General features: G+C 51.7%; 2 protein-coding genes across 2 annotated transcripts in view; both read left to right on the top strand.

Moving 5' to 3' along the window:
* The first annotated feature begins 880 nt into the window (after positions 1-880).
* LOC140402520 (uncharacterized) lies at positions 881-7,334 on the top strand. The gene is made up of 4 exons (XM_072490380.1): positions 881-1,060; positions 2,768-3,174; positions 4,359-4,455; positions 7,132-7,334. The coding sequence occupies exons 1-4, from the start codon at positions 984-986 to the stop codon at positions 7,217-7,219; spliced, it is 669 nt and encodes a 222-aa protein (XP_072346481.1). The 5' UTR covers positions 881-983; the 3' UTR covers positions 7,220-7,334.
* A 3,295-nt stretch (positions 7,335-10,629) lies between these two features.
* ppp1r37 (protein phosphatase 1, regulatory subunit 37) overlaps positions 10,630-25,198 on the top strand; it is a 65,723-nt gene continuing 51,154 nt past the window's right edge. The window contains exon 1 of the mRNA XM_072490063.1: positions 10,630-12,860. Within this exon, the coding sequence (XP_072346164.1) occupies positions 10,769-12,860 (2,092 nt within the window). The 5' untranslated portion in view covers positions 10,630-10,768. The remainder of the gene's footprint in view (positions 12,861-25,198) is intronic.

Below are 25,198 nucleotides of genomic sequence, written 5' to 3'. Positions count from 1 at the left end.
TCTCGTGCAACCCCCCTGATTTGAAGAAGCTTGGGTCACTTCCTTGGAAAAAAGGGGGTCCTGGGGAGATTTGATAGAGGTTTTCAAAATCGTCAAGGAAGTCTGGTGGACAGAGCAGATGGTCGGGAACAGGAGCAATGGCGAAATCCTTTCCGTAAACTGAGTAGCTCGGATCTGGAATTCGCTGCCTGAGAGTGCGGTGGAGACATTCAATTATGGCTTCCAAAAAGGAATCGGTCAATACGACCAGAATCGGGGCGGCACGGTGGCGCAGTGGTTAGCACTGCTGCCTCACGGGCGCCCGGGGACCCGGGTTCGATCCCGGGTTAGCACTGCTGCCTCACGGGCGCCAGGGATCTCGTCTCTGGGTCACAGTCCGTGTGGAGTTTGCACATTCCCCCCCCCCCCACCGTGTCTGCATGGGTCTCGCCCCCACAACCCAAAAAGATGTGCAGGGCAGGTGGATTGGCCCCACGCTAAATTGCCCTTAATTGGAAAAATTATGTTTTTAACAAATATGGCCGGATTATTCCGTCCGTGCTCGCCAGAGGGATCTTCCAGTCCTGCCGATGGTGAACTCCCATTGTGCGTTTCCTGGTGGAGGGAGGCAGGAAATCCTATTGACAGCAGCAATCAGATACCTCCACTGGCCAAAGGTGGGTCACTGCTAGGAGCACGGAAATTCACGCCCTCTCTGTACAAAATGGGATGCTGTGTCATCTGTAGCATATATAACGCAGAACAACATTTCTTCAACACCTTTAACACTGTGAAAGTACATTCAGGTGTCACAGCGTGTAATTTCTATGATACAAATTGCCTTAGGGTCTCTCGATGAAATGCTAATTTTTCTACTAATTTCCCAACGTTACAGGGAGAGGGACTTTCCTGTACCCCTGGGCTCCTTTGGCAACAAGATGCATGACAGGCACCCTGCGACAGCCCCGCCACTGTTGTTCTCATAGGCTGTCAGACTGACCGACATGTCTGACTGGTGGCTGGGTCAAGAAGAGCTGCCGGCTTTAAGGAAGCGAGTGGACCTCCTGCAGCCTACGCAGCGGTAAGAGCACTAGATCCCTCAGGGCTCCGCTGATTAGGAACAAGGGGCCATTCAGCATCTTCAGCCTGTCCTCGACCTTCAATTAGATAGGGCTGCACGGCAGCACAAGTGGCTAGCACTGTGGCTTCACAGCTCCAGGGCCTCAGGTTCGATTCCCTGCTGGGTCACTGTCTGTGCGGAGTCTGCGCGTTCTCCCCCGTGTGTGCGTGGGTTTCCTCCGGGTGCTCCGGTTTCCTCCCACAGTCCAAAGATGTGCAGGTTAGGCGGATTGGCCATGATTAATTGCCCTTAGTGACCAAAAAGGGTAGGAGGGGTTATTGGATTACGGGGATAGGGTGGAAGTGAGGGCTTAAGTGGGTCGGTGCAGACTCGATGGGCCGAATGGCCTCCTTCTGCACTCTATGTCCTAGATCATGGCTGATTGTAATCTTAAAATCCTAATTACCCCAGCTACATTGCTCAGCCCAGAATAAATAACCTCTCCTAACGAAAATCTATCAATAGCAGTTTTGACATTTTTAAAATGAATTTAGTATACCCAATTCATTTTTTTCCAATTAAGGGGCAATTTAGCGCGGCCAATCCACCTACCCTGCACATAGAACATAGAAAATACAGCACAGAACAGGCCCTTCGGCCCACGATGTTGTGCCGAACCTTTGTCCTAGATTAATCATGGATTATCATTGAATTTACAGTGCAGAAGGAGGCCATTCGGCCCTTTGAGTCTGCACCGGCTCTTGGAAAGAGCACCCTACCCAAACTCAACACCTCCACCCAACACCAAGGGCAATTTTGGACTTTAAGGGCAATTTATCATTGGCCAATTCACCTAACCTGCACATCTTTGTACTGTGGGAGGAAACCGGAGCACCCGGAGGAAACCCACGCAGACATGGGGAGGACGTGCAGACTCCGCACTGACAGTGACCCAAGCCGGAATCGAACCTGGGACCCTGGAGCTGTGAAGCAATTGTGCTATCCACAATGCTACCGTGCTGCCCTTAAGAACAAATAAATCTACACTATATCATTTTACCGTAATCCATGTACCTATCCAATAGCTGCTTGAAGGTCCCTAATGTTTCCGACTCAACTACTTCCGCAGGCAGTGCATTCCATCTTTTGGGTTGTGGGGGCGAAACCCACGCATACACGGGGAGAATATGCAAACTCCACACGGACAGTGACCCAGAACCGGGAACGAACCTGGACCCTCGTTGCCGTGAGGCAGCCGCGCTAACCACCCCCTTTCAGTGATGTTGATTGAGGGATAAATAACGACCAGGCCACCGGGAACAAGGCCCCTGTTCTTCTTCAAAATAGTGAAACACAAGAGAAAACGCTGGAAAATCTCAGCAGGTCTGGCAGCATCTGTGGGGAGAGAAAAGAGCTAACGTTTCGAGTCCAGATGACCCTTTGTCAAAGGGTCACCTGGACTCTAAACGTTAGCCCTTTTCTCTCCCCACAGATGCTGCCAGACCTGCTGAGATTTTCCAGCATTTTCTCTTGTGTTTCAGATTCCAGCATCCGCAGTAATTTGCTTTCCTTCAAAATAGTGTCTGCGGGATTTTTCATTCCCGTGATGCAAGCGGGAAAAGAGGATCTTGGTTTAAGGTTGATTAGGTTAAGCGTAAAGCAACCCTTCACAACGTCCCTTTCCGCTACTTGGCACATCGCCATTTACCGTCATTTATCACATTTAAGGTTTTACAAAGGAAGTTCAAGATATCGAGTGAGCCTTCCGATCATCAGGAGAATTCCTCAGGCGACGATGATTAGCTTTCCGAGCCTTCGGAAGATGAGGAGTGAACCCATGCCCTACGCCCCAGGCGAAGACAAGCTCAAGTTTTACTTTGGCGGTAAGGAGAGGAGTCACCCAAAGTTGTCGCTCACCAGCTGGAAGGGAATGGGCTACAAAAACGTGCCGAGGTATCGTATGTTCAACGTCATCTCTCCCGACGAGTTGGCCAGTGGATTGTCCGTTGGCCAAATGAACCTGGAGAAGAGGGAGCCAGGAGCCTACCCCATGAGCTGCATTGACAGCAAAAGGCGGTTACGGAAAACAGACCTGTTGGACAAGAATAAAAAATACTTTTTGGAGTCCACGCAGGGTGAGTGGCAGCAATGGCCGGGTACAGGTTTGAGATCTTTGTCAGAAGGTGCAGGCGGATGGGCAGCGCGGTTAGCACTGCTGCCTCACGGCGCCGAGGTCCCAGGTTCGATCCCGGCTCTGGGTCACTGTCCGTGTGGAGTTTGCACATTCTCCCCGTGTCTGCGTGGGTTTCGCCCCCACAACCCAGAGATGTGCAGGGTAGGCGGATTGAACGCGCTAAATTTCCCCTTAATTGGGAAAAAATGAATTGGGTACTCTAAATTAATTTTTTAAAAGGCGCAGCGGAATGTAGCACGTCCTTCTGACCCTTTTACCCTCTGGGACGAGCGAGTCGATTATCAGCCGTGTCAGGAACGTTCCCGTGCCAGGCCACACCTAGAGTATGGTGTTCAGTTTTGGTCTCCTTACCTGGGAAAGGACGTACTGGCGCTGGAGGGTGTGCAGAGGAGATTCACTGGGTTAATCCCAGAGCTGAAGGGGTCGGATTACGAGGAGAGGTTGAGTAGACTGGGACTGTACTCGTTGGAATTTCGAAGGATGAGGGGTGATCTTATAGAAACATATAAAATTATGAAGGGAATAGATAGGATAGATGCGGGCAGGTTGGTTCCACTGTCAGGTGAAAGCAGAACTAGGGGGCATAGCCTCAAAATAAAGGGAAGTAGATTTAGGACTGAGCTTATGAGGAACTCCTTCACCCAAAGGGTTGTGAATCTATGGAAGTCCCTGCCCAGTGAAGCAGTTGAGGCTCCTTCATTAAACGTTTTCAAGATAAAGATAGATAGTTTTTTGAAGAAGAAAGGAAAAAAGGGTTATGGTGTTCGGGCCGGAAAGTGGAGCTGAGTCCACAAGGATCAGCCATGATCTCATTGAATGGCGGAGCAGGCTCGAGGGGCCAGATGGCCGACTCCTGCTCCTAGTTCTTATGTTATGTTCTTATGTTCCTGCCATGGCCTGCAGGTTGTGGTGGGGACTCCGAACCCAGAATCTCTGGCCCAGGGGTAGGGGACACTAAGTCCCAGTGGGTCTCTCTGATCTGAGACACACTGTCTGAGAGGGAGGTGAAGGTGGATTCAATCGAGCTGTCAGAAGTGGATCGGTTAAGCGCAAGAAGGAGGAATAATCGGAGAATTGTGTGTTTTAACATATCCCTTTTTTGCTATTCATTGCCCTTGTTTTAAGTTTTGAAGAGGGACGCGGATGAAATTCAGCGGCTGTTGAAGTTCCCCAATATGGAAGGTTTATCCGCCTGGAAGGTGCCGGATCCACTGGAAAATGAGTATGTATATGAACCCTTACAACCTGAACAAGACAACCCGCGGCACGGTAGCACAGTGGTTAGCACTGTTGCTTTACAGCGCCAGGGTCCCAGGTTCGACTCCCGGCTTGGATCACTGTCTGTGCGGAGTCTGCATGTTCTCCCCGTGTCTGCGTGGGTTTCCTCCGGGTGCTCCGGTTTCCTCCCACAGTCCTGAAAGACGTGCTTGTTAGGTGAATTGGACATTCTGAATTCTCCCTCTGTGTACCCGAACAGGCGGCGGAATGTGGCGATGAGGGGATTTTCACAGTAACTTCATTGCAGTGTTAATGTAAGCCTACTTGTGATAATAATAAAGATTATTATTAGCAGACAGTAAGCAAAGAGTGGGATAAATGGGTCTTTTTCCAATTGACAGGCAGTGAAGGGTGGGGTACCACAGGGATCTGTGCTAGGACCCCAACTGTTCACATTATATATGAATGATTTGGACGAGGAACTAAATATATTATCTCTAAATTTGCAGATGATACAAAGTTGGGTGGGAGGGTGAGCTGTGAGGAGGATGCAGAGATTATTCAGCGAGATTTAGGCAGGCTGAGTGAGTGGGCACATGCATGCCAGATGCAGTATAATGTGGATAAATCTGAGGTTTTCCTCTTCGGTAGCAAAAATAGGAAGGCAGATTATTATTTGAATGGGTGTAAATTGAGAGGTGGATACTCAGCGAGACCTTAGTGTCCTCGTGCATCAGTCGCTGAAAGTAAGCGCGCAGGTACAGCAGGCAGTAAAGAAGGCAAATGGTATGTTGGCCTTCATAGCGAGAGGATTGGAGTATAGGGATAGGGATGTGAGGCGGCATGGTGGCACAGTGGTTAGCACTGCTGCATCACAGTGCCGAGGACCCGAGTTCGATCCCGGACCCGGGTCACTGATCGTGTGGAATTTACACATTCTCCCCGTGTCTGCGTGGGTCTCACCCCCCACAGCTCAAAGATGTGCAGGGTAGGTGGATTGGTCACGCTAAATTGCCCCTTAATGGAAAAAGAAATAATTGGGTACGCTAAATTAATTTTTTTGTTATAGGAATAAGGATGTTTTGTTGCAATTGTACACGGTGTTATGGAGGCCACACCTGGAGTATTGTGGGCAGTTTTGGTGTCCTTATCTAAGGAAGGATGTTCTTGCTATGGAGGGAGTACAGCGAAAGCTTACCAGGCTGATTCCTGGGATGGCGGGACTGACGTATGAGGAGAGACTAAATCGGTTAGGATTTTTGTCATTGGAGTTTACAAGAGTGAGAGGGGATCTCATTGAAACTTGTAGAACTCTAACAGGAGTGTAGAGTAGGGGGGAAGAATAGGCGGGTCTATTTGCGAGAGAGGCACTGTTATTGGCACTGTTATTGTAATTGATATTTGTTTGTTAAAAAAAAAATTCTAACAGGAATAGATAGGGTAGATTCAGAAAGAATGTTCCTGACGGTGGGGGAGTCCAGAACTAGGGGTAATAGTTTGAGGATAAGGGGTAAACCTTTTAGGACTGAGGTGAGGAGAAATTTCTTCACCCAGAGAGTGGTGAATCTGTGGAATTTGCTAACACAGAGAGTAGTTGAGGCCAAAATGTTGTGTAATTTCAAGAAGGACTTAGATATAGCTCTTGGGGATAAAGAGATCAAGGAATATGGGGGGAAGGTGGGAACAGGGTATTGAACTTGATGATCAACCATGATCGCAATGAATGGCGGAGCAGCCTCAAAGGGCTGAATGGCCTCCTCCTGCTTCTATTTTCTGTGTATGTTTCTTTGTAGAAAGCGACCAAGGAGATCGATTGTCAACCTGTAAACACGCCGATGACAGACGAACGGGCAGCGCAAGAGCAGGAGAGGCCCCTGGTCAGCCAAGCGTGTTGCAGTGGCGCCCCTCAAGCTTTAGCCTCTGGTTTCAGGGCAGCGACCTGCTCCTAGAAAAATGAGCTCGGTAAACGGGTGTGAGCATGTGCTTCGCCCGCCTTGCGCCCAATCTAGGCGAGAGAAGAATGAGGTTTTATTTGAGAGAATGGGGTTCAGGAGAAACGTCCTAGATGTTGTCATAGATGTTTACAGCATGGAAACAGGCTCTTCGCCCCAGCTTGAAGCTCTTACTCACAGACTGGTAAAGATGTAAAACCCCACATCCACAGGTAACGGTTGAAATGAGCAGCATCAATGCGGTTAAAGGGAAGTTGGATAAGTCCACAAGGTGGAAAGGAACAGATTGACAAGGTGAGATGAACTAGGGTAGGAGGAGGTTCATTAAAAAAAAATACATTTAGAGTACCCAATTCTCTTTTTCCAATTAAGGGGCAATTTAGCATAGCCAATCCACCCACTCATCTTTGGGCTGTGGGGGTGAGACCCACGCAGACACGGGGAGAATGTGCAAACTACACACGGAGAGTGACCCGGGGCTGGGATTGAACCCGGGTCCTCGGCGCCGCGAGGTAGCAGCGCTAACCGCTGCGCCACCGTGCCGCCCCGTGGGAGGAGGCTCATGAAGCGAATAAACTCTAGCATAGACAAGTTGGGCCGAAGGGCCTGTTTCCGTGTAGACTTTATATAACTCTATATAAAAGCAGGACTTCTGTCTCCATGTATACGAGGGCCCAACTGGCTTCATTTTCGTGCTGTTGATACTATTTTTCTACTTCTCTCAATAGGCAGCCAGTTGGGCTATTCGTAAACTCGCGTAGATGGGCGCCAAGTTGTCCGCACATCAACGGCATTTCATTGAGATACAACGACTGAATTAACTCTCCACCTACGAACCTGTGCCCCTCTCCGCTCTACCTCATTTCTGATTGCAACAGGATTATGTACAAGTTGCATTTATCATAATAAAATAGCAATAACTTTGTAGTTCTTCACTTGTTATCTCAACTCCATTGATGCGTCTTAAGTCGCCCATTTAAGACCGAGATGAGGAGATTCTTCACTCAGAGGGTGGTGAATCTTTGGTATTCGCTACCCTAGAAGGCCGTGGAAGCTCATTCATTGAGCTTGTCCAAGACAGAAACCGCTACATTTCTGGACACTCACGACATCGAGGGATATGGGACCAAAAAAAAACAGGAAATGCTGGAAAATCTTTCGGGATGATCTATTCGTCGCAGTTTTTGGCAAAGCGTCACCCGGACTCGGAACGTTAGCTCCCGTTCTCTCTCCGCAGACGCTGTCAGACCTGCTGAGATTGCCCAGCATTTTCTGCTTTCGCTTCAGGTTCCAGCGTCTGCAGTCATTTGCTTTCACCAAGGGATGTGAGGATGGGCGAGGGAGAACGGCGGAGAGATAGATGATCAGCTACAATCTGTTGGAATGGCGGAGCAGGCCCGAGGGGGGCGTGACCCCGGCCTTCCTGTCGCTTGCCGTTTCAACTCAGCATCTTGCTGCTCACGCTCGTGTTTCTGTCTTTGGCCTGTTCCACCAAAACTCAACCCAAACTGGGGGGTGCTCCGATGCAGAGGGACCTGGGTATCCTGGTGCATGCGTCACAGAAACGAGCATGTAGGTGCAGCAGATAATAAGGAAAGCAAATAGAATGTTGGCATTTATAGCAAAAGGAATTGAGTATAAGGGTAAGGAAGTGTTGTTGCAACAATACAAGGCATTGGTGAGATCACACCTGGTGTATTGTGCACAGTTTTGATCCCCTTATTTGAGGAAAGATGCAGTGATATCGGTGAATTGTTCCTACGTTCCCTCGGGGTGTTACTGCAGAGTAAATTGTAGCCATCTAAGATGACCACCTGCAAAGGATCATGGGAATTATGGCCAACCTAGGACTCAGACAGATATAGAGCCTATGTGTATCTGAAGCACAGGTAACCAGGCCTGATTGAAACCCCCGCTCGTTTGCATTTCAATGGCCCATTTTTCCAGGACTATAGAACTCCAATCACGCAACCGGTACAGCCACAGACTGATCGGCGCCACTCCCTTTACTCAGAAAGCCCAACTGCCAAGGTCAATGACCGCTAAGGACCCGCCCAGATACCAAGGCACCCGCCCCTTTATTGGTCGAAATCGAAGACAGTGATCAGAGCCCTGTCGAACTATTGGGTCGAAAGAGCGCGAAATCCCAGAGGATAAAAGAGAGCACAGCCATAAGTTCTGTCTCTTTTGGATCCGGTCTGTGCCAACCCAATTGCAGCAGGAACAGCCACGTTCAAGACCAACGATCGCTACCTGATGGATGAGCCCAGCAGAGACAGAGCCACTTTCTTCGAACCAGCCAAGTGAAATCCAGATAAAGGCCTTATCCATTTGCACAGTGCCGGTCGCCCTGAAGTTAAGTATAGGTTATTGTCGCTGATAGGTGTAGTTTAACTCGTAGTAGATATTGTGTTTGCATGTCATAACCCTTGTGTATGTAAATAAACCATTTTTTGAACTAACTAACTGGTTGTGTGGTCATTTGATCGATATAAGGGAAGGCTTGTGGTTCACCAACATTATTAATAGAGCAACAAAATCAGCAGAGGAAATCCTGGATGATTAGGTTTTGTCAATCCAGAGGCACTGGGACACCAAATTAACTTCATAACTGCTGCCCCCTTGGAGCTCAGGAGCAGGAGACGACAATTTGGCCCTTTGCAAACCGTAGCGCCCTGAGGAAACCCACGCAGACACGGGGAGAACGTGCAGACTCCGCACAGACAGTGACCCAAGCCGGGAATCGAACCTGGGAATCGAACCTGCGACCCTGGAGCTGTGAAGCAACTGTGATAACCACTGTGTTACTGCACCGTACGATATGCTGAGAATCTAGAATTTACAGTGTAGGAGACCATTCGACCCATCGAGTCTGCACCGGCCCTTGGAAAGAGAACCCTACTTAAGCCCACATCTCCACCCTAACCCCGTAACTCGGAGAAACAGGCCATTCGGCCCACCCGGTCCATGCTGGCGTATGCACCTGGGTCCTCCCAGGCCATTCGGCCCACCCGGTCTGTGCTGGCGTTTGCCCTCCACTCCTCCAAGGCCATTCGGCCCACCCGGTTCGTGCTGGCGTTTGCCCTCCACTCATCCCAGGCCATTCAGCCCAGCCGGTGCACGCTGGCATTTGCGCTCCCCTCCTGCCATCTCCCCTGAGAAAGAAAATCCACCTCCCTACGACCCCGCAATTCTCCCTCACCTGTGGTCTGGGTTGCCACTCAGAGTTGAAGGAGTAAAACTTGTGGGGTGAGGGGGTGGAAAGCAGCACATCTTCCTTTGTAAAAGTGAAGCTGGGAGGATCCTTGATGAGAGTGAAGAGGCAGGATGTGTGTGTGTGTGTGAGAGAGCGAGAGAGGCACCTGGGGAGCCCCCGGGAGGCTCCCGGGCGCTCCGGGAGGGGTTGGTAACGGGCGTCTGTGTTTACCTGACTTTCCAAAATGGCGGCGGGCGGGAGCGGAAAGCGAGGCGGTTGCGCGGGCGGCAGATTCGCCAGAGCCCAAGACCTGGATTCCCGCTGGGAATGGGGGGGGGGCGGATTTAAACCCAGTAGCCATGGGGAAAAAAATCAGCGGGATTAATGGCGATTGTCTGATGGCCGGGGAGGGGTTGGGTCCCCCTCCCTCCCCAAGCGGCGGTGGCGAATGTGCGGCCCGGAGCCGCGGCGCGCAATCTCCCCCCCCCCCCCCCCCCCCCCCCACGCCGCCCGGGCAGCAGCACAACAATCGCCTCCATTAGACTCTCCCAGGCGGCGGCGGAGCGGGAGCGGGAAGCCCGGCCCGGCAGGACATCACTCGACAGCCCCGGGGGCAGCGGGAGGGGCCAGGAGGAGGCAGGGGGCCAGGATTGAAATGAAATACCCCCCCCCCCCAATCCTAGATAGACAGGGTGATAGGCTTTAAATACCCCCCCCCCCCCCCAGACAGGGTTTAAACCCCCCCCCCCCCGCAGACAGGGTTTAACCCCCCCCCCCCCAGACAGGGTTTAACCCCCCCCCCAACAGGGTTTAACCCCCCCCCCCCCCCAACAGGGTTTAACCCCCCCCCCCAGACAGGGTTTAACCCCCCCCCCCCCAAGACAGGGTTTAACCCCCCCCCCCAACAAAGGAGGGCAGGGTTTAACCCCCCCCCAGACAGGGCTTAAATTCCCTCTCCCCCCCCCCCCCCCCAGTCCAACAAGGGACAGGGTTTAAATCTCTCTTTCCCCCCCCCCCCCCCCCCCAGACAGGGGGGGTCAGGGTTCCCCCCAGACGGGGTTTAAACACCCCCCCTGACAGACGGGGGGGGAACAGTGTTTAACCCCTTCCCCAGTCAGTAGGAAAACAAGCTTTAACCGCCCCCCCCCCATCCCGAGCTCCACGGTGGGATGGAAGTGGGCAACAGCCCAGGAGGGGGAGGACGGCTCGAGAATAATAACCTGTCAGAGCAGCTGGAGAGCAGTACTGAGCTGGGAGTGAGCTACTGCCTTAGTCAGGGAGAAAGATTCCTGGAGCAGGCTGATTTCCAGCTCCAGAGAAGCCTTAACCACAGTCAGTGTAATAATACTAACCTTGGAGAGCATCAAAAGAATAATATTGACCTAGGAGAGAATTACTGTGGTAATCAGAGTATAAATACCCTACGACAGGCTAATATCCATCTCCAGAGAGGCTTTGACTACAGTCAGAGCAATAACACTAACTTGGGAGTGACTTACTGCCATAGTCAGAGTGGTAATTCCCTGGGACAGGTTGATTTCCAGCTGCAGGGAGTCTTTAACCACAGTCAGAGTAATAATACTAACCTGGGAGAGCAGCAAAATATTAATACTGACCTGAGAGGGGGTTATTGCCAGAGTCAGGGTAATAATACTCTGAGACAGGCTGCTCCCCAGCCCCACAAAGACTTTAACCATGGACAGTCTGACAATACTGATGTTAGAGAGCAGAACGAGAATATTACTGACCTGACAGTGAATTATTGTCATAGTCAGGATAATACCCTAAGGGAGATGGAAGTCCCTCTCAATGGAGACCAGCTAGTGAATACTGACCTGGGAGGGGGCTACTGTCACATTCAAAGTGATAATACCCCAGGAGGTGATACTCTGGGAGTGGTGGAGGTTAGGGATACCCCTCTGTGCAGAGACCAGCTCCACCAGCTAGAGAATAATGCAGACCAGGGAGTGGGCTGCTATCGGGATGCTAACCCTCTGAGTGAGAGCGGTGCCTCTCTTGGGGGAGAACAACTCTGCCACGGGGGGAATAGTACTAACCTGGGAGAGGACAACCTCCGCATTCAGGAAAATGTTACCCCAGAAGAGGGTGGCAAGAACAGCCCATGCAGTGGAGATGACCCGTGTCAGAGAGAAGTGGAGATAATCGATAACTGGACTGGGATAATGGTTAACAGCTGGCCGGGAGCACTCGAAACTGAGGAAGAGATTGTTCATGTTCACAGTGGGAAAGATGTGAAAGGTGAAACTGGCGATTGCCTGTTAGAAACCGAGTCGAGAGGAGATCCCGAAGAAGAGAGGAGGCAGGAGAGAGTGCAGGTGCCGGCGGCTGAGAGAGGAAGCCGGTTTCAGGTTGTTCGAAACGGGCTGGCACCAGAGGATGGGGAGTGTGTCGCTAAAATCGGTGCATCCACACAGGAGCTAGAGAGCGGATCAAAGGGAGAAATCCAGCAAGAACAAGGGAACGACAGTGACGGAGGCAAGGATGTGCTGACAGAGGAAACTGCGGAAAGGGGGAAAGAAGAGGGAATAAGGCAGGAGCTCCAAGTGCCCGGGGTCAGTTGCCAGGAGGAGGAATGCACAGTGGAGGAAAGCTGCCTTGAGACCGAGACGGTGGAAGAAGCGGAGAGTGGGCAGACCATGTCTGCAGTACAGATGAGAGATAAATTCACACAGTGTGTGTCAACAGAGGCAAGGCTGCAGGAAGTGAAAATTGAAGCAATGCAGAAACGAGAACAAAACACAAGCAGCAAGGAGGTGGACAGTGAGAGCAGCTGCCAAAGCGAGAATCTGACTGTGGTGCAGCAGACGGATACCGACAGGACTGGCCAGGCCACCGGGGAGCAAGGCATCAACCAAGGGGGAGCACCTTTCAAATTGATTTTGGAAGTGGAGAGCTCTGCAGACCAGCAGCTGGAGGAGGGGTGCAGTGCCACGGAATCGGACTGTGACGGGCCATTACCCACGGCAGTGGGCACTGCCAGGCTGCAGATGCCCACCTCAGCATGTGACAGTTTCTCTGAGCATTCTGCCTCCCCTCGGATACGTCTGGATTTGCTCTCCCCCCTCGCGCAGGACATGACCCATCCCCTCGCGTTGACCCTCTCCCCACCGGACCAGGCCAGCGAGTCCACCTCGCCTTCGCTGGATAGCCGGATAAAGCAAGGCGTGAAGCGGGTAACCTTTCCCTCGGACGAGGCCATCGTCTCTGGAGCAGTGGAGCCGAAAGACCCCTGGAGACATGGTAAATGCCAGAAATATGTTATTTTGCTATTGCATGTCTCTGACTCTCCACCGGATTAAATACATTAAAATGTTAGGATGGTTCAAGCTTCATTTGGCATAAATTGGCCCATCCTGAGTCACCTGCTCTAAGACAGACTGGCAAACGGGCTGCCACAATGCCCCTGGTCTAAGAAAATGAGCAATCCATTTGCGTTCCTTGCTGGAAAGGTCTGCATGGTGTTTTGCGAATGTTACGGCCCAGAAATGGGCAGTTTTTGTGTTTTATCTTGCACTTGAGCAGTCTCCCTATTCTGGCGTGCCTGTGAAATTCCCCCAAACCACAAGAGGACGTGAATGAGCTTAACTGTGAAGCCCACTGAAGTCAAATAGCCTGCCTAGTGAGTTGAAAGCAAAGTCTTGGGCGAGATGCTGGGTTTGGGGGGGGGGGGGGGGGGGTGGTGACCTTGTTTCTGTGCACTAGAATATAGAAGATAGTGTCTGCAGGATAAAGGTAGGGAGTAAGGGGAGTGTACGTGCGTGCTGTTTTCTTCCATTTCCCTGTCTTCATCAATTGGACAATTTGATTAAGTTTTCTTGAGCGATTTTAAATACTGATTGTGCCCCCCCATCTGATTCTTGGGGAGAAAAACATTGGGCCATCGTTAATGTTAACATTCTGTTTGTTCCATTGAGCTGAGTCAAGTCACCTTGATGTTGTCAGTGGTCACAATTTAAACAAAAATAAAATTTATTCAACAGTGAGTAACAGATAAGAGTGCGCGAGAGACAGTACATTGCGCAGTGAAACAGTGGAACCCTGGCTTCAAGCACTGTTGCCACCTCTCTCGTGCCTCCACTGCCCCCTCCATCCCACTGTCTGCTTGGATAGGATATCAAAATGTTTGGGCTGCATTAATGGATTTCCGAGAGGGAAGTGCAACGCCATGTTTGTGGGAGGCGCTGAGCTAGTTGCCAGTGTGCATTCCAGCTTCTATAGCGATCAGAATCCCCGCTTTCTGGAAAATGTCAGTTTCTGATGGGATATGGTTCCGTGGTGTTTGATGGCTTCCGAGACCCTCAGTGCTCGCTCTTGCTTTGTGAGGCCAGACTACATTGGCGTAGATTAAAAACCGCAGGGCACATAGATAATTGGATGTAAACCAACCGAAAATGCCCAATTCATTAGTCTCTGAAAGGGGAAAGGGTGTTTTCAGACTGAAATCAATGTGACTGTTCACTATATGACCCCGAGTTGAGATTCCAACGGCCTATGCCCCCCCCCAAAATCACCAAGACTGCCGACTATCACCTCCATAACATTGCCTGTCTCCAGCTCAGCCTCGGTGTCTCTCCTGCTGGAACCCTCCTTCGTGCCTTTGTTACTCCCAGATCGACAATTCCGGCCCTCCCAGCTCGCACCCTCAGCAAACTTGAGGTTGTTCAAGACTCTGCTACCTCTGCCATAACCATCTCCCTCATCACTCCTGTGCTTGTTGACCTATGTTGACTCCCGGTTCGGCAATGCCCCAATGTCCCTCCCATGTTTTTGATCCCTCCAAGTCCATTTTCTGCCCCTGCAACATAGACACATAGATGCATAGAAGATAGGAGCAGGAAGAGGTCTTTTGGCCCTTCGAGCCTGCTCCATCATTTATCACGATCATGGCTGATCATCCAACTCAATAGCCTAATCCTGCTTTCTCCCCATAGCCTTTGATCCCACTCTCCCCAAGTGCCATATCTAACCGCCTCTTGAGTATATTCAAAGATTTAGCATCAACTACTTCCTGTGGTAATAAACACCACTCTTTGGGTGAAGCAATGTCTCACAACCCGCTGTGATCTCTGCGTTTTCTATACTTGTGACATCTTGAACACCCCCAATTTCTATCACTCCACGCTTGCCAACTGTGCTTTCAGCTGCCTGGGCCCTGAGTCCTAGGATTCACTCCCTAAAGCACTTCCACCTCTCTTTCCACCTTTCAGGCGCTTCTGAGAACCTCTTGCACCTGTCCTAATAGCTTCTCAATTGCATTGGTGTCACATTGTCCAATAACGCTGTTGAGAGGTGTCCTGGGACATTGTACCACGTTGAAAGGAGAACTTGCATTCATATAGCACCTTTCATGACCCCTGGACTTTGCAATCAATTAAGTAGTTTTGAAGTGTAGTCCGTGTTGTAATCATAGAATCCCTGTGTTGCAGAAGGAGGCCATTCGGCCCATCATGTCTGGACCAACCAGCTGAAAGAGCACCCTACCAAGGCACTACCTTTCCCACCCTATCCCTATAACCCCACCTCAGCTTTGGACCATGAGGGGCAATTTAGCATGGCCAATCCACCAAGCTCCACACAGACAGTCACCCAGGGCCGGGCGACAGCCAGTGTGTGCACAGCAAGCTCACACAAACAGCAATGTGTGAATGAGCTTGTAACCAGATAATCTCTTTTAGTGATGAAAATGAAAATCGCCAATTGTCACAAGTAGGCTTCAAATGAAGTTACTGTGAAAAGCCCCTAGTCGCCACATTCAGACTCCTGTTCAGGGAGGCTGGTACGGGAATTGAACCCACGCTGCTGGCCTGGTTCTGCTTTTGAAGCCAGCTGTTTAGCCCACTGTGCTAAACCAGCCCCTCAAAATGATGTTTGAGGGATAAATATTGGCCAGGATCCCCCCCCCCCCCCCCCCCCCCCAAAGCTCCTCTTTGAAATAGTGGCCATGGGATCACTAAAATAAGTTAGTATCTCCAGGACGCAAGTCCAAGAATCTGATTCTTGGGGAGAAAAACATTGGGCTATGATTAATGTTAACATTCTGTTTGTTCCATTGAGCTGAGTCAAGTCACCTTGATGTTGTCAGTGGTCACAATTTAAACAAAAATAAAATGTATTCAACAGTGAGGAACAGATAAGAGTGCGCGAGAGACTGGAGACAGTACACGGCACAGTGAAACCCTGGCTCCATGCACGGCTGCCACCTCTGCTGTGTGTGTGTGCCCTCCAATCCCACCACATGTTCGGGTAGAACATCAAAATGTTTGGGCTGCGCTTATGGGTTTCCGAGCTGGAGGTGCAACGTCCTGTTTGTGGGAGACTTTGAGCTAGTTGTCAGTGTGCATTCCAGTTTTTGAAGGGATCAGAATTCCTACTTTCCGGAAAATGCAAGCTTCTGATGGGGTTTTGATGGGGGATTTGACATCCACTCGAGCAGACAGCTGGGGCCTCTGTTGGATGTGGCATCCGAAAGACAGCACCGTTGTCAGTCCAGCACTGCCTGAATTGTCAGCCTAGATTTTTGTGCTCAAGGCCTGGAGTGGGATTTGTACGCAGAATCTTGCTACCAATTGAGCGACGGACACCACTAGGTTAAAGGTGCTATATGGATGCATGTTGTTATAGTGTCGTAACTGAGGGTGCTGAAAGATCACAATTGCTCCATTATCATCAGTTTCTTCGATCTCTTAGCCGCCAACAGTACCCCTGTGATAGCAGCAGTGGCACAGTGTAGCACTTAACTAGTTGGTGACCTGAGCAATATGCTGGGGCTGCGTCACCCCAGTTTAGTTTGCTGCAACCCATTATAACTAGGATCTGGCATCAGAAAGGTCAGAATCCCCTGCCTCCCTGTGACACTTACTGGGCAGGGAGCACTGACGGGCTGTTAGACAGTGGGCGTTTTCATAATCCAGTCTAACTGTGTCCTGGCCCTCAATCGCCATCTCAAAAGACATGCTCTGATCGTTATTGCTATTTGTGGGAGCTTGCTGTGTGCAAACTGGTTGCTGCGTTTCCTACATTACAACAGTGACCACATCTCAGAAATTCTTCCTTGGCTGCAGAGCAGTTTGGGCCGGCCAATGGTTGCCAAAGGCGCTATATAAATGCAGGTCTTTTAATTCTGGTCTTTTGTCATCCGGTGACACTTTCTTTCAAAGAAAACGTGACATTTTTAAACTGGGTTTGCAAAATATTTTCACATTTTATGAAGCTGTTACACATGTATGCGTTGATTCATTTTTAAAAAATATATATATTCATTCAAATTTTTCAACAACCCCCCCCCCCCAACAAAAAGAAAGAAACAATAACAAAACAATCAAAAATTATACATTGGATTTCCCCCGTATACAATAACCCCCCCCATATGTCATTTAAAAGCACCAATAGGGAACCCCCCCCCACCCACCCAAACCCCCCCCCGCAAAAGAACCCCCACCCCCGCCCATGGGCTGCTGCTGCTGCTGACCTCCTCCTAACGCTCCGCGGGATAGTCTAGAAACGGTTGCCACCGCCTGAGGAACCCTTGCACAGACCCTCGCAAGGCAAACTTTATCCTCTCCAGCTTGATGAACCCTGCCATTTCATTGATCCAAGCTTCCACACTAGGGGGCATCGCATCTTTCCATAATAGCAAAATCCTCCGCCGGGCTACCAGGGACGCAAAGGCCAGAATACCGGCCTCTTTCGCCTCCTGCACTCCCGGCTCATCCGATGCCCCAAATAATGCCAACACCCAGCTCGGCTTGACCCGGGCGTTCACCACCTTGGACATAGTCCTCGCAAAACCCCTCCAAAACCCATCCAGTGCCGGGCATGACCAGAACATATGGACGTGATTTGCCGGGCTTCCCGAGCACCTCACACATCTGTCCTCCACCCCAAAGAACCTACTCAACCTCGCCCCTGTCATATGCGCTCTGTGAGTAACTTTGAAATGTATTAGGCTGAGCCTGGCGCAAGAGGAGGAAGAATTAACCCTTCTCAGGGCATCAGCCCACAGACCCTCATCTATCTCCTCCCCCAGCTCCTCCTCCCACTTGCCCTTTAACTCCTCCACCGAAGCCTCCTCCTCTTCCTTCAGCTCCTGGTAAAGCGCCAAAACTTTGCCTTCTCCAACCCATACACCCGGAATCACCCTGTCCTGAATCCCCTGTGCCGGGAGCAGTGGGAATTCCCTCACAAACGCCCTCACTTGCATGTACCTGAAAGCGTTTCCTGGGGGTAGCCCAAACTTCTCCTCCAGCGCCCCTAGGCTCGCAAACGTCCCATCGATGAACAGGTCCCCCATTCTTCTAATCCCTGCCCGATGCCAGCTCCGAAACCCCCCCCCATCCATCCTTCCCGGGACGAACCGATGATTCTCCCGAATCGGGGACCAAACCGAGGCTCCCACCTCGCCCCTGTGTCGCCTCCACTGCCCCCAGATCTTCAATGTCGCCGCCACCACCGGACTTGTGGTGTACCTTGTCGGCGAGAGCGGCAGCGGTGCCATCACCTGCGCCCTCAGGTTCATGCCCACACAGGACGCCATCTCTAACCTCTTCCACTCCGCCCCCTCTCCCTCCATTACCCACTTACGGATCATCGCCATATTGGCTGCCCAATAATAGCCGCACAAATTCGGCAGCGCCAGCCCACCCCCCTGTCCCTGCCACGCTCCAGAAACACACTCTTCACCCTCGGGGTCTTATTCGCCCACACAAAACCCATGATGCTCCTACTTACCCGTTTGAAAAAGGCCTTGGGAATCATAATGGGAAGGCACTGGAACACAAAGAGAAACCTCGGGAGGACCGTCATTTTGACTGACTGCACCCTACCCGCTAGTGAGAGTGGCAGCATATCCCATCTTTTAAAATCCTCCTCCATCTGCTCCACCAACCGCGTCAAATTGAGCTTGTGCAGGGCCCCCCAACTCCTAGCTACTTGGATCCCTAGGTACCGAAAGCTCCTTTCCGCCCTCTTCAGTGGTAGCTCGTCTATCCCCCTTCCCTGGTCCCCTGAATGCACCACAAAGTGCTCACTCTTCCCTACGTTGAGTTTATACCCCGAAAAGTCCCCAAACTCCCTTAGGATCCGCATGACCTCCGCCATCCCCTCCACTGGATCTGCCACATACAGCAACGGGTCGTCAGCATACAACGACACCCGGTGTCCTCTCTCCCCCCCCCCCCCCCCCCCCCCCCCCCCGACCAGTCCCCTCCATTTCCTGCACTCCCTCAGTGCCATGGCCAGAGGCTCAATTGCCAGCGCAAAAGTGGGACAGGGGGCACCACTGCCTCGTCCCCCGGTACAGCCGAAAGTACTCAGACCTCCGCCGATTCGTAGCCACACTCTCCACCGGGGCTCTTTCTAGCAGCCTGACCCAGCTGATGAACCCCTCCCTGAACCCAAACCTCCGCAACACTCCCCAAAGATACTCCCACTCCACCCGGTCAAAGGCCTTCTCCGCGTCCATAGCTGCCACTACCTCCGCTTCCCCCTCCACTGGGGGCATCATAATCACATTGAGGAGCCTCCGCACATTTGTATTTAATTGCCTACCCTTCACAAACACCGTCTGGTCCTCATGAATCACCCCCGGGACACAGTCCTCAATTCTCGTAGCCAGCACCTTTGCCAGCAACTTTGCATCAACATTGAGGAGCGAGATCGGTCTATACGACCCACATTGCAGTGGATCCTTGTCCCGCTTCAGGATCAAAGAAATCAGCGTCCTAGACATTGTCGGGGGCAAGGTCCCCCCCCTCCCTCGCCTTATTGAAAGTCCTCACTAGCAACGGGCCCAGCAGGTCCACGTATTTCCTGTAGAATTCAGCCGGGAACCCATCCGGCCCCGGGGCCTTCCCCGCCTGCATGCTCCCCAATCCTTTAACCAGCTCCCCCAGCCCAATCGGCGCCCCCAAACCAGCCACCTCCTCCTCCTCCACCCTCGGGAACCTCATCTGACATAAGAATCGTCGCATCCCCTCCTCCCCGCTGAGGGCTCAGACCTGTACAGATCCCCATAGAAATCCCTAAATACCTCATTTATTCTCACTGCACCGTATTCCCCCCTCTATCCTTAACTCCACCAATCTCCCTCGCTGCCTCTCTCTTACGAAGCTGATGTGCCAGCATCCGACTTGCCTTCTCCCCATACTCGTACGTCGCCCCCTGCGCTTTCCTCCACTGTGCTTCTACTTTCCCTGTGGTCAACAGGTCGAACTCCGTCTGGAGGTTCTGTCGCTCCCTGAGTAGCCCCTCCTCAGGGGGGCCTCTGCATACCTCCTGTCTACCCTTAGAATCTCCCCCACCAACCTCTCCCTCCCCTCTCTCTTCTCCCTGTGGGCCCTAATGGAGATAGCTCTCCCCTGACCACCGCCTTCAGCGCCTCCCAGACTACCCCCACCTGCACCTCCCCTTTGTCGTTGGCCTCCAAATATCTTTCAATGGCAACCCCGCACCCGCCCACACACCTCCTCATCCGCCAATAGTCTCACATCAAGGCGCCACAGCGGGCGCTGGTCCATCTCCTCCCCCAACTGCAGCTCCACTCAATGCGGGGCGTGGTCCGAGACCCCCCCCCCCCCCCCCCCCCCCCGGATCCGGAATCCGACCCAGCATGCGTTTCATAAATCCGGCATCATCCCAATTCAGGGCATATACGTTCACCAGTACCACCCGCACCCCCTGCAACCTACCATTCACCATCACATATCGACCTCCATTATCCATTACAATGTTCATTGCCTCGAACGACACCCGCTTCCCCACCAGTATTGAAACCCTCTGTTCTTCGCATCCAGCCCTGAATGAAAGACCTGCCCTACCCATCCCTTTCTCAGCCTAACCTGATCTGCCACCTTCAGATGTGTCTCCTGGAGCATAACCACGTCTGCCTTCAGTCCCTTTAAGTGCGCGAACACCCGGGCCCTCTTGACCGGCCCGTTCAGGCCCCTCACATTCCAAGTTATCAGCCGGATTGGGGGGCTACTTCCCCCCCCTGCCGACTAGCCATCTCCTTTTCTAGGCCAGCCACGTGCCCGCGCCTCCCGTATGTGTTGATTAATACGTGTATTTAGTGCAGTCGCACGGTTTAAATACACAGCCAGCGTGTAAACTGGGTCGAACGTGCTACATATTTCATTTTACTCCGTTTGCAGCATCTGTACCTGAGGGAGGGGGAGGCACCCCTCGACAAGCAGCCAGTATTCGGACGTAGATGAAGCAGCCGTTTCCCAACCATGGTGTTAATTAATAACGGGAGGACAGTACCACCATTTTCCGGCGTTGTAAACTTTACGCCCTCAATGCTGCACCAGCAAAATTAAAAGGCAGTTTGTTTGCAAGGGAGGTGCTCGCAAGGGTAGCAGGATGGCACAGCGGTTAGCGCTGCTGCCTCACAGCGCCAGGGACCCCTTGGGTGCCTGTCTTTGTGGAGTTTGCACTTTCTTTTTTAAAATAAATTTCGAGGACCCAATTAATTTTTTCCAATTAAGAGGCAATTTTTCGTGGCCAATCCACCTACCCTGCACATCTTTGGGTTGTGGGGGCGAAACCCACGCAAACACGGGGAGAATGTGCAAGCTCCACACGGACAGTGACCCAGAGCTGGGATCGAACCTGGGACCTCGGCGCCGTTCGGTGGATTGGCCGTGATGTGGGCGGCACGGTAGCATAGTGGTTAGCACTGTTGCTTCACTGCACCAGGGTTCCAGGTTCGATTCCCGGCTTGGGTCACTGTCTGTGTGTTCTCCCCGTTTCTGCGTGGGTTTCCTCCGGGTGCTCCGATTTCCTCCCACAAGTCCCGAAAGACGTGCTTGTTGGGTGAATTGGACATTCTGAATTCGCCCTCTGTGAGAACAGGCGCCGGAATGTGGCGACCAGGGGCTTTTCACAGTAACTTCATTGCGGTGTTAATGTAAGCCTACTTGTGACAATAATAAAGATTATAATAATAACAAAAATTAGCAAGTAGTGTGCAGGTTAGGTGGGGTTACGGTGGGGGAGTGGGTCTAAGTAGGATTCTCTTTCAGCGGGTTGGTGCAGACTCGATGGGCCAAATGGCCACCTCCTGCACTGTAGGAATTCTATTCTATGGTTGTACTTTTCCCGTTTGTTCCTCCTCCTCCATGCTGACACTTGCTGCATATGTTTGGACTGATCTTCACACTTCACCTGATGAACAATCTTAATCTGGTGAGCGTGGACGCTGCTGTTCGTCCCCAATGTTCTTTCCAATAATAACTTAATTAGAAGTGCATTACATAACCGTTTAAATTTGACATAAAATGTGATACAGTTCAACTTCTTTCACTGCAGCATGTGGCACCATTTTAAAAAATATATATATATTTATTAAAGTTTTTTAACACTTACAAACAATAAACCCCCCCCCCCCCCTCGTAACAAAATAAAAAGTACACTGGCTCTCTCCCGTACGTGCCTGTTTCCCAAATCTTTCATGTGGTCTCTTGCTCAAACACACCCTAGGCAACCCCCCCTTCCCCCTCCACCCCCTTCACAGGACATCCCCCCCCCCCCCCCCCCCCGGGTTGCTGCTGCTGCTGACCAACCTTCCTCTAACACTCCGCGAGATAGTCAAGGAACGGTTGCCACTGCCTGTAGAACCCCTGCGCAGACCCTCTCAAGGCAAACTTTATCCTCTCGAGCTTAATGAACCCAGCCATATCGTTTATCCAGGCCTCCACGCTGGGGGGCTTCGCCTCCTTCCACATTAGCAAGATCCTTCGCCGGGCTACTAGGGACGCAAAGGCCAGAATACCGGCCTCTTTCGCCTCCTGCACTCCCGGCTCGTCCACTACTACAAATATTGCTAGCCCCCAGTTTGGCTTGACCCGGACTTTCACCACCTGAGATATTGCTCCCGCCACTCCTCTCCAGAACCCCTCCAGTGCCGGGCATGACCAAAACATATGGACATGGTTCGCCGGGCTCCCTGAGCACCTTCCACATCTGTCCTCTGCCCCAAAGAACCTACGCAACCTCGCCCCTGTCAAGTGCGCTCTGTGAACCACCTTAAATTGTATCAGGCTGAGCCTGGCACATGAGGAGGAATTAACCCTACCTAGGGCATCAGCCCATAACCCCTCCTCAATCTCCTCCCCCAGCTCCTCCCATTTACCCTTCAGCTCCTCTACCAATGCTTCCCCCTCTTCTTTCATCTCCTGGTATATTGCCGACACCTTGCCCTCCTCGACCCATACACCCGAGATCACCCTGTCTTGAATTTCCTGTGCCGGGAGCAACGGGAACTCCCTCACCTGCCGCCTCACAAACGCCCTCACCTGCATGTATCTAAAAGCATTTCCCGGGGGTATCTCAAACTTCTCCTCTAGTGCCCTTAGGCTCACAAACATCCCATCAATGAACAGGTCCCCCATTCTTCTAATCTCCGCCCGATGCCAGCTCTGGAACCCCCCGTCCATCCTCCCCGGGACAAACTGGTGGTTACCCCTGATCGGGGACCACACCAAGGCTCCCATTGCACTCCTGTGCCGTGTCCACTGGCCCCAGATCCTTAGCGTTGCCGCCACCACCGGGCTCGTGGTATACTTTGATGCCGAGAGCGGCAGGGGTGCCGTCACCAGCGCCCCAGGCTCGTTCCTTTACAGGACGCCATCTCCACCCTCTTCCATGCCGCCCCCTCTCCCTCCATCACCCACTTGCGGATCATCGCCACATTTGCTGCCCAGTAGTAGATCCCTAGGTTCGGCAGCGCCAACCCTCCTCGGTCCCTACTGCGTTCCAGAAACCCTCTCCTTACCCTCGGGGTCCTATTCGCCCACACAAACCCCATAATACTCCTGCCTACTTTCTTAAAAAAGGCCTTGGTGATCACGATGGGAAGGCACTGAAACACAAACAGAAACCTCGGAAGGACCACCATTTTGACCGACTGCACTCTACCCGCTAGCGAGAGCGGTAACATGTCCCATCTTTTGAAGTCCTCCTCCATCTGCTCCACCAACCTCGTCAAATTCAGTTTATGTAGGGCCCCCCAACTCCTGGCTATCTGGATCCCCAGGTACCGAAAGCTCCCCTCCGCCCTCCTCAGCGGTAGATTGCCTATCCCCCTTTCTTGGTCCCCTGCCTGTACAACAAAAAGCTCACTCTTCCCTACATTGAGCTTATAGCCCGAAAAATCCCGAAACTCCCTAAGAGTCTGCATGACCTCCACCATCCCCTCCACTGGATCCGCCACATACAGCAACAGGTGATCCGCATAAAGCGACACCCGATGCTCTTCTCCCCCTCGGACCACCCCCTCCATTTTCTAGACTCCCTCAATGACATGGCCATGGGTTTGATCGCCAATGCAAACAACACCCCCTGTTGGGGGGGCACCCCTGCCTCGTCCCACGGTACAGCCGAAAGTAGAACAAAGAACAAAGAAATGTACAGCACAGGAACAGGCCCTTCGGCCCTCCAAGCCCGTGCCGACCATGCTGCCCGACTAAACTACAATCTTCTACACTTCCTGGGTCCGTATCCCTCTATTCCCATCCTATTCATGTATTTGTCAAGATGCCCCTTTAATGTCACTATCGTCCCTGCTTCCACCACCTCCTCCGGTAGCGAGTTCCAGGCACCCACTACCCTCTGCGTAAAAAACTTGCCTCATACATCTACTCTAAACCTTGCCCCTCTCACCTTAAACCTATGCCCCCTAGTTATTGACCCCTCTACCCTGGGGAAAAGCCTCTGACTATCCACTCTGTCTATGCCCCTCATAATTTTGTAGACCTCTATCAGGTCTCCCCTCAACCTCCTTCGTTCCAGTGAGAACAAACCAAGTTTATTCAACCGCTCCTCATAGCTAGTGCCCTCCATACCAGGCAGCATTCTGGTAAATCTCTTCTGCACCCTCTCTAAAGCCTCCACATCCTTCTGGTAGTATGGCGACCAGAATTGAACACTATACTCCAAGTGTGGCCTAACTAAGGTTCTATACAGCTGCAACATGACTTGCCAATTCTTATACTCAATGCCCCGGCCAATGAAGGCAAGCATGCCGTATGCCTTCTTGACTACCTTCTCCACCTGTGTTGCCCCTTTCAATGACCTGTGGACCTGTACTCCTAGATCTTTTTGACTTTCAATACTCTTGAGGGTTCTACCATTCACTGTATATTCCCTACCTGCATTAGACCTTCCAAAATGCATTACCTCACATTTGTCCGGATTAAACTCCATCTGCCATCTCTCCGCCCAAGTCTCCAAACAATCTAAATCCTGCTGTATCCTCTTGACAGTCCTCATCGCTATCCGCAATTCCACCAACCTTTGTGTCGTTTGCAAACTTACTAATCAGACCAGTTACATTTTCCTCCAAATCATTTATATATACTACAAAGAGCAAAGGTCCCAGCACTGATCCCTGTGAAACACCACTGGTCACAGCCCTCCAATTAGAAAAGCATCTTTCCATTGCTACTCTCTGCCTTCTATGACCTAGCCAGTTCTGTATCCACCTTGCCAACTCACCCCTGATCCCGTGTGACTTCACCTTTTGTACTAGTCTACCATGAGGGACCTTGTCAAAGGCCTTACTGAAGTCCATATAGACAACA

The sequence above is a fragment of the Scyliorhinus torazame genome, chromosome 25 (assembly GCF_047496885.1).
Source record: "Scyliorhinus torazame isolate Kashiwa2021f chromosome 25, sScyTor2.1, whole genome shotgun sequence".
In the NCBI taxonomy this organism is placed as follows: Eukaryota; Metazoa; Chordata; class Chondrichthyes; order Carcharhiniformes; family Scyliorhinidae; genus Scyliorhinus; species Scyliorhinus torazame.
Note: the sequence above shows the minus strand (reverse complement) of the source record. Positions and strands in the feature narration are given on the sequence as shown.

Coding starts and splice junctions, on each gene's coding strand:
- LOC140402520 (XM_072490380.1), top strand. CDS start 984: ATGTCTGACTGGTGGCTGGGTCAAGAAGAGCTGCCGGCTTTAAGGAAG. Junction 1,061..2,767: donor CTCCTGCAGCCTACGCAGCG/GTAAGAGCACTA, acceptor ATCACATTTAAG/GTTTTACAAAGGAAGTTCAA. Junction 3,175..4,358: donor CTTTTTGGAGTCCACGCAGG/GTGAGTGGCAGC, acceptor CCTTGTTTTAAG/TTTTGAAGAGGGACGCGGAT.